The 9,495-nt window shown below is 41.6% G+C and overlaps 1 protein-coding gene across 1 annotated transcript in view; it reads right to left on the bottom strand.

Annotated features, from left to right (window-relative positions):
• Positions 1 to 5,892: 5,892 nt before the first annotated feature.
• Positions 5,893 to 9,495, bottom strand: part of LOC122798639 (extracellular calcium-sensing receptor-like) — a 661,997-nt gene continuing 658,394 nt past the window's right edge. The window contains exon 4 of the mRNA XM_044067724.1: positions 5,893 to 6,932. Within this exon, the coding sequence (XP_043923659.1) occupies positions 6,016 to 6,932 (917 nt within the window). The 3' untranslated portion in view covers positions 5,893 to 6,015. The remainder of the gene's footprint in view (positions 6,933 to 9,495) is intronic.

The following is a 9,495-nucleotide window of genomic DNA, read 5'->3' as shown; positions in this document are numbered from 1 at the left end:
ACCCAGAGCGAGAAGGACGGAAGACGCTGTCTGCCGCCGAATCCGCTTCTCTGCACCCCAAAGGCCCTACTCTAGGAACCAAAAGGGTCAGAAGAAGATGTGGTTCCGAAGTCGCAGCAGTCCCAGCCTGCTCCGGACAACCAGTCCTTCCGTGGCAGAGGAGGACAGGGAGGACGCCGCCCTAGGGGCAGAGGGGCTCCCAGAAACTTCGGGTCCAGGGAACCTTTCTCTGAACGGCCCGCAGCAACCTGAGGGGTTGCCTGGCTGCTCCACTCTGGAGGCAGTCGGGGACGTTTCGGGCACCTAGCAGCATGGGAGTCCATAACATCAGACCGCTGGGTTCTCCAAATCATATCCAGAGGATATCGATCCCTTTCTTCACTTTCCAAAGTTGAAGTCCCTCCCAGACGCTCCACCCGGTCAAGGGAGGCCGCTTTGGCAGAAATTGGCCATCTGCTAAAGAAAAGAGCCATCCAGCCCGTCCCCCAGACCAGATCGGATCAGGGTTCTACTCCAGGTTCTTTTAGTGCCAAAGTAGACGGGGAACTAAGACCAATCTAGACCTTTCTCTCTTGAATCTGGCAGTCCCCAAAGAAAATTCCGAATGGTCACTCTGCAATCTATTCTCCCCTTCTGGGAGAAAATCACTGGATGTGCTCGATAGACCTCAAAGACGCGTACTACCACATCCTGATGGACAGGCGCCCAGGAGGTTCCTCCGCTCGCTGGGAGCCAGTCACTACCAGTTCCGGGTCCTTCCCTTTGGTCTCACCACAGCCCCCAGGGTGTTCACCAAAGTATTAGCAGTGGTAGCGGCCCACCTGAGGCTTCAGGGGGTGCAGGTCTTTCCCTACCTGGACGACTGGCTTCTTACCGCCCCAACAAGGCATCTACTATTATTGGCGCGAGACTCCTTTCTCCATCTTGCTCCTTTTCTGGGCATTACAATAAATACAAAGAAATCCAACCTGGCGCCCACTCAGCTCTTAGATTTTATAGGGGCCAGGCTAGACACAAGGAGTTTACGAGCCTTCCTCACTGCGGACAGAGTTCAAAATCTGCAGCTCCAGGTGCAGGCCATTCTCCACTCAAGTTCTGTTCCGGCGGAGTTGGTCCTGAGGGCTCTAGGGTCCATGGCGTCTGCTATAGCACTTCTCCCTCTTGCCAGGCTCAATATGCGCATCCTACAGTGGACTCTCTTAGTACAGTGGTCTTACCTTGCTCTCCCTATGCATCATCCCATTGCGATCAGCAAGGCTTGCAAGCGGTCCCTCTTGTGGTGGCTTCACTCCCCAGTTCTCCACAAGGGCCGCCCATTTTGTGCTTCTCCCCCTCTCGTCATGGTGACCACGGACGCCTCCTCGGGTGGGGGGCATTTATGGGCCGGACCGTCCAAGGCATGTGGAACGATTCAGAGACCTTACTGCATATCAATGTTCTAGAGATGAGAGCAGTGCTCTTAGCATTGCTAGCACTTCAGGACTTTCTTCCCTTGGGAACAATTGCGATTCAATCGGACAACATGTCTGTGGTCTGGTACATCAACAAGCAAGGGGAACAAGGTCTTACCCTCTTTGTCAAGAAGCCATGAGAGTTTGGGAATGGGCAATCTCCACCAACCGCTTTCTAATAGCAACGCACATTCCGGTCGGTCCAACATCCTAGCGGACAAGCTCAGTCGCACCATTCTGACCCCTTACGAGTGGTCTCTCAATTGTCAAGTAGCGAACGCATATTCGCATGGTGGGGAACTCCTTCATGCGATCTTTTGCCTCTCCCTCAAACACCAAGTGCGACAGTTTTTTCGCTCTGATACCTCCTCCCGGAGGTTCCCCAAGAGACGCCTGGTGCATGCTTGGCCACCCGGTCTTCTGTATGCTTATCCACCCTTGCCTCTGATGCTCCAAGTTCTTCAGAAAGCCTCTCGGGTGGGTTGCAGAATGATCCTCATTGCTGCTTTTGGCCTCGACAGATCTGGTTCCCCTTCTAAGGTCTCACTCGGTGAATCCTCCTTGGATTCTAGATCCCATTCCGGATCTGATATCCCATCCATCCTGCATACCTCCTCCGAATCTGGACAACCTCAAGCTGACCGCTTGGCTGCTCCAGTTCCACTCTTGATCAGGACTCCCGGTATTTCGTCACCTGTTAAGGCAATTCTGGTGGCAGCTCATAAACCGTCCACTAGAAAGGTCTACCGCAGCAAGTGGAAACGGTTTTCTTTGTGGGCGGAGCGGCAAGGCCTGAATCCCTTCACGGTTCCTCTCCCTTTAGTGCTTGACTTTCTAACCACTCTTTTAACGATGGTGCCAGCAGTTCCACAGTCAAAGTACAACTGGCGGCAATTTCTCATTATCACATTGGCCATGACTCTAATCCTCTTATGTCAGCCAAATTGTGTAAAATTTTCCTTAAAGGTACTTTTCTTCTCAGGCCCCCTGTAAAACAAGCGGTTCCTCCTTGGGACCTTTCTTTGGTTCTCCAGGCCTTGACCGCCCTTCGAACCAGCTGCTACAGTGGATCTCAAATTCTTGTCTTACAAGACAGCCTTTTGGTAGCCATTACATCGGCCAAGAGAGTTTCAGAGCTTCAAGCATTATCAGCTAAACCTCCTTACTTGGTATTTCATCCGGACCGTGTCTACCTCAGGACCAACCCGTCCTTTCTTCCTAAAGTTGCTTCTGAAGCAAATATTAATCAGTCCATTAATCTCCCTGTTTTCTTCCCTAAATATGAAAACAAAGGTGAATATAAGCTTCACTCATTAGATGTCCACAGGCAACTTAGATTTTATCTAAACAGGACGGCTGGTCATAGGCAATCCGACCAGTTGTTTATTTCCTTTGCAAAATTTAATTTGGGCAAGCCAATTTCTAAAGTTTCTCTGTCCCGCTGGATTTCACAGTGCATCTTATTGGCTTATCAAGCTTCAGGAAGGCCCGCACCGGAGGGTGTTCATGCCCATTCAACCCGGTCAGTATCTACCTCGGCAGCCTTCAAGGCTAGGATTCCTCTAGATGATATTTGTGCAGCAGCCACGGGCTTCATCTCATACTTTTATCTCCCACTATAAGTTGGATCTTGCATCTAGGGGTAGAGCATGCTTTGGCCACGCTGTGCATCGGAATAACCTTCCATGATGGCCGCTCAAGATTCAGGTAGCTGGGGAGTCTGTGCCACAGGTTGCAGACAATGAATCTCCTACTTCAGATTTAGAAGTTATGTACTCACCATAACGTTCCATCTGAGTAGGTGTATTCATTTGTCTGCAACCATCCCGCCCTCCTATCCCCCTGGCCTTTCAGTTTCCTGCATATTATCTGTTACCCTTTTCAGGGTGTTGTTGCTGTTGGCAAACTCGATCTGAGGTCATGAGGGTAGAGCAGGGCATTATGGGTGAGGGGAGGAGCTGAGAGCTTGGATCCATAGCTGGAAAACCATGCCGGTTCGGATCCGATATCGGATCCATAACCCACAGGTTGCAGACAAATGAATACACCTACTCAGATGGAACGTTATGGTGAGTACATAACTTCTAATTTAATCACATCAAGAAAATTGCTGTAGCTATTTATTTCTCCTTAATAAGCTCCATTATTGACTAAAATGCTGCATTTCTTAGCCTTTGAAGAAGCCACCTGAACACAAATCAAAATGTTATAATGGATCCTTACTAGAATGGTAGTAGGCTTGGAAATGTTGAACTGTTCAGAAAGTCTTCAGGAGATATCATTGTATTCTCTTTCTTATAGGTTATTAAGAGGAAACTAATATCTTGTCTATAAGGTAATATCTAGTTTGGTTATATTTGGAAGTGAATGCCTGATACACACCTCTGAAGAAATTAATTCCAGATCCAAGAACATAATGTTAAAAATAAATATTAATAATAGAAAAAAAAAACAAATATGTTATACAATACCTTGCAATAATATGAACCAAGTGTTCCTTTGTAGTCAGAAGAATTTATTAATTAACTTCCTACAGGAATAATCTTGATGATAATCATATCAGAAGTAGAAAATATCAACATAGGGTTATGGCAATCAGGTTTCCTGAAGGTCAGTAGGTCATAAGCTTGACAGTCAAACTTGTGAGAACAGAATGCAAGGGGATGAGGTGGGAATAGCTAAAGATAGGATAAGAAAGCCAGAGGATAGAAGGGCATAGACAGAAGTGGTGTGTATAAATAGGTAGAGCACAGCAATATGAAGGTTAAAAGAGGAAGGTACAGCCACTACAAGGAGGATAAGGAACAGGAATCTAAGGTGGAGCTGTAGGTAGAAAAAACAGGGAAAGTGATGATGGTGGGATAAAGGTAGAAATGGCCATACAGGTGCCAGTACCATATGAACAGCAGGAGGAATATGGGTAGGTAAAGACACACAGCGATATGGGAAGAGCAGAGTACTAACCAGACAGACAAGTGCAGAAATCTTATTGGAATAGTGCAGGATGGAAGAGAAAGGGATTATATGTTGAATAAAATGAATAGTCAAGTGAAATGGACAATGAGAAGGGCTTGGTATGATGGAAATGGAAAGAAAATGCTACAACGAGGATGAACGGTGGCATGGAGTAGAAATTAAAGGAAATGAGAGCTAACATGGGGACTAAGAAGAAAGATTTGGTAATTGAAGACTTGGTACATAGCCACTATACCTGTCATACCAGCAAAGTACTAGAAGAAAAGTTAGATTTAGGGTTCTAGAACACGACAGACATTAGGATTAACAGCATCAAATTGGACTGCTATCTTAATTTTGGACATATAGCTTCATTTCATGTGTGTGTTTGTGTGTGTGTGTGTGTGTGTGTGTGTGTGTGTGTGTGTGTGTGTGTGTGTGTGTGTGTGTGTGTGTGTGTGTGTGTGTGTGTTTTGTTACTGTAAAATATTGCTTCACTCTCCTACAGTCCCGGCTTCCTTTGAAGGAAGAAAAGACTTTTATTGTTTGTCTCTTTCTTGAATGAAATGACAATATTGACTGCAAAAGATTTCATGATTATATGATTCTATATTTCAGTTTGCATGAAAGCCTTTCTTACTCTGTCAGTCTCTCTTTGTAGTTGCTGTATTTTAACATAGCTAAAAGTTCACCTTCCTGAATATTAAGCAGAATTTTTCCCATACCAACAGTCTAACAGTAGTAGTCACATAATGACCAAGTCACAAGAATTTACCATCACAGCAGTCAGTACCCCTGCAGCTAAAGGTTTAATACTGCTTTAATATACTCTGCTTGGTTCTGGATAGACAGAGAGAGAGAGAGAGAAGCTTGTGAGTAGAATAATAGGCTCAGATCATCCTTGGCCAATGACTATCAAACCAGTTATGTCAATATGAAAATAGTATTGGCTAAAATCATTGGCCTAGTTCTACACTTCTAGTATGTAACTACAATCTTTCATTTCTTAGTGACCTTAGCTCTGCAGCAAAACAACTCGCTCATCCCTAAGGCATTTTATTTTATATTTTTGTCATTTTGTATATAATTGCCTAGTATTTTATTTTCTTTTTTTTTTATTTTGTATATAATTGCCTAGTAACTAAAGTGTTCTGACCATCCAGTGTTGTCAAGCTATGTACTCATTTTAGACCTCATATAACCAAAAAAGCTAGCAGAAATTAATGTTGTACTTAACAGGTAAGATAAACTCTCAAACAATTTGGTTTCAAATTATGTTTAGCTACTAGCAATCATAAAAGAACCAAAAGAAGAATGGAGTTAAAGAATATGGGAGTCAGATGTAAAGCAGCTTCTGAAAGGCTGGAAAAATAAGAAATAGGGTATTGGTTAAGTAGAAGGGAAGGATCCACTCTGCCTAGGTGAGCCAAATAGTCCGTGAGTTGTGTAATAACAGAAACATAGAGAAAAATACATTTTAAAGAACAGTTTAATCACACCACAGTATCACTGAAGAAACAAATCTGTCACATTTCATGAACAGTACTTTGAGGACTGAATGCCTTTGTGACGCATGTGTGCAGTAAATCACACTTTCAAACATTCTTTGTTATTTTCTAGTTACACTGTGATCCTTTCCCAATAAATATTCCTTTGTGTTAATATCAGGTCTCAGTAGGATTATATAACACTTTGGGAAAAATATGCATCCAAGCAAGCCTGAACTAGAAACAATAATACCAAATACCTCTACTGCTACCACATATTTGCCCTTTGCAGTGAGGTATGCTGGGATAAAGGCCAGCCAGACACTAACAAATGCTAGCATACTGAAGGTAATGAACTTAGCTTCATTAAAACTACTTGGCAAGTTTCGAGACAGGAAAGCTACAATAAAGCAGACACAGGCTAGTAATCCCATATATCCCATCATGCTCCAAAATGCAACAATGGAACCTTCATTGCATTCAATAATTATCAGTCCTGAACGGACCTTGTAATTTCTTTCTAGAAAAGGAGACAAGTAAACAGCCCAAGTCATACAGATAACAACTTGGACAAAAGTACATAATAACACTATGGTGTAGGACACCTGGGGTCCCACCCATGATCTCAGTTTGCTGTTTGGTTTTGTAGCATTGAAGGCTACAACCACCACAATGGTCTTAGCTAATACACAAGACAAAGAAAAAACAAAGGCTATACCAAATAGCACTTGGCGAAGCCTGCATGTAACTGCATTAGGAGTCCCAATAAACATTAAGGTGCACAAAAAACAGAACACAAGCCCTGTAAGCAGTAAATAACTGATGTTCTGATTGTTGGCCTTGACAACTGGAGAGTCATGAAACATGGCAAATATAGTAATGATGACACTTGTCAGAAATGCACAGATAATTCCAATAAAGGTCAAAGCAGCACCCAAGGAATCGTCATAGGACAGGAATTCTAAATTTCGTGGTATACACTTGTCTTTTCTTTCATTTGACCATTCTTCAAGTGGACATGTTAGACAATCTATCGAATCTGTAATAAAACACACATAATGAAAGTATACTAGCCATCTATATGCCATAAATAAAAGAAATTTTGAAAACAAGCAATCTAAATATAGTTTTGTCAGTGCCAGTAAGATACATCACAATGCATAAAACACAAATCATGAATAAATTATGCAAATAAAAATATGAGAAAAATGCGTTTTGAAAAAAAAGAAAAATTATTTTATGCATTCTACAAGTGTAAACCTTTTTTACTTGATTCTACAGTTATTGAAATTGAATCAATTACTTTGGTAGTGCAGATATGTTAACATAAAGATTGTAAGGCATTATTACAGTCAAAACAACCAGTCTTCATGGTGTCCCTCGAAGTCCCACAAGCCCTTTATGTCAATATACTGGGTCTAACAACAAATAATGAGGAAACTTCTCTGTGTGGAAGATCTAAGATTCCCTAGAGTTCCTTAGAGTTCAGGCACCTAATGAAAATGAGTCTATATTAAAAGCACGAACGTTTACTTACCTGAATACCTAATCGCTGACACATATTCCGTGAAGCAAATACACCAAATGCCCTAAACTGCGAAATTCACAAACTCGAACCGTCATAGTTGTCCCACTTCACCGCCCGCTACATAGTACTTACACAAACAAACTAAATAAACCACATACATACACTAACCAAAACCCTACATCTAACCCTAAACTAAACCCTACTTCTAACCCTATACTAAATCTGGCATATACCACCATGTATGCACTTAACTTAACCTGCACCCTAACCTTAAGGTCCGTAACTATCGCACAATTAATTACCTTAAAAAGCTATACCCAAACAAATGAAATAATCCACACACATACACTTAACAAAACCCTACTTCTAACCCTACACTAAATCTAACATACATTACCATCTATGCACTTACCTTAACCCGCACCCTAACCCTAAGGTCCATAACTATCGCACACTTACCTTACGGATCTATACCGCAGAAGGGCCAACTATGACAATGCAATGTTTTAGATTTCGTGCTTCTGGACCATCAATGTTTTCGTGATTCGATGAAGATGTGTCGGCGTTTAGGTATTCGGCTAAGTAAACGTTCGTTCTTTTCATACAGACCCATGAAAACCATACTGTGAATATCCTACCTAATAAGCAGAAATTATTTAAACATTTTCCAAAGTATAAATCCACTAATTAAAGTAGGGAAGCACAGGTAAGTTGAAATCAAATCTTCTTTATTAGAAACATACAAATAAGCGATCCAAACAGTAGCTGGAAAAAGAATAAAGTGTAGAAATTCACCATTCCATTTACATACCTGTGTAAAACCTGTTTAAAAGCATGTTTAAAATCATGGGAGTGGTTTAATAGGGTAGCTGTGCTGTAAAAGACAATTAGCATGTTTACTAGCTAAATACCCCTTCCCCCATACACCAGTGTGCTATTCGACACAGTGCTGCCCTACTTCAAGCTATGTGATTTCAGGATATGTTAAACTAAAGTAAACAAAATTAAATTAAAAAATATATATTAATAATTGCTAAAACTTCCTGAAGGTATTTCATTGTAGTATCAAAAAAAAAAGAAAAAGTTGCTTATATGTAGTTTAGATGAATTTGTTTGATTGTGGGGGGGAGTTGTGTGTATGTTTATGTGTGTACTGTATGTGTAGCATAATTATGGGATTTTGAATTTCGCGTTTGTGTGTTTTCGAATTTGTGAGTTGTGGTTGGGTTTTCGGCTTTGTGGTTTCGAAATACTGATTTCAGTATTTCGAAATTACAAAGTGGACCCATAGATATATATATATATATATATATATATATATATATATATATATATATATATATATATATATACACATATATATATATATATATATATATATATATATATATATATATATATATATATACATATATGAAAAATCTAGTGAAAAAAAAAAGTCAGTCAGTCATGCTAACAGCAGTGATATTTACTCAGGTCTGTAAACCCTAGAAAAAATGTGTAAACAGGACCCCTTTTAAAATTTATGAAGGTTAGAGTACTGGAGACAATATAAACATGCCCCGGGATTCATGAAGCTCAGCGCAAGGATGGCGTTAGCCTTGCGCCGACAGTGCGGCGTAGAGATGGCGCAGCAGCATCACATGCATATTAATGAAGGCTCACTGCTGTAATGGCCACGTGCATAGAAAATGTGTACGAGTGCAGGGGGTGTGTCCAAGCGCTGCACAGAGACATGAACATGGCTGCATACTCGCAACCTAAAATGCTGACTAGTACAGCCTGCCTCTAATAGTAATCACTCCTATCAGTGTCCTTGGATAGTGAAATGTATGCAAATCATACAAGACATCATTGCGAACACCACAATAAGAAGTAAACACAAAGGCACATAGCTGAATATTGAGTCCCCGTCCCTCAAATAAATGATATTTAAAACCCCGTGCCTGTATTTCATTGTAGTGTTGCTAATTATACCAAGTGGAAGCGAAACGCATCATGCTAGCGCACCGCCAATTGCTAAGCCTAGCCCAGTGGTTTGGGTTACGACCTGTCCTACATTGTGAGGGATAGT

The sequence above is a fragment of the Protopterus annectens genome, chromosome 3.part1, assembly GCF_019279795.1.
Source record: "Protopterus annectens isolate FY-2018-M chromosome 3.part1, PAN1.0, whole genome shotgun sequence".
Classification (NCBI taxonomy): Eukaryota; Metazoa; Chordata; order Ceratodontiformes; family Protopteridae; genus Protopterus; species Protopterus annectens.
Note: the sequence above shows the minus strand (reverse complement) of the source record. Positions and strands in the feature narration are given on the sequence as shown.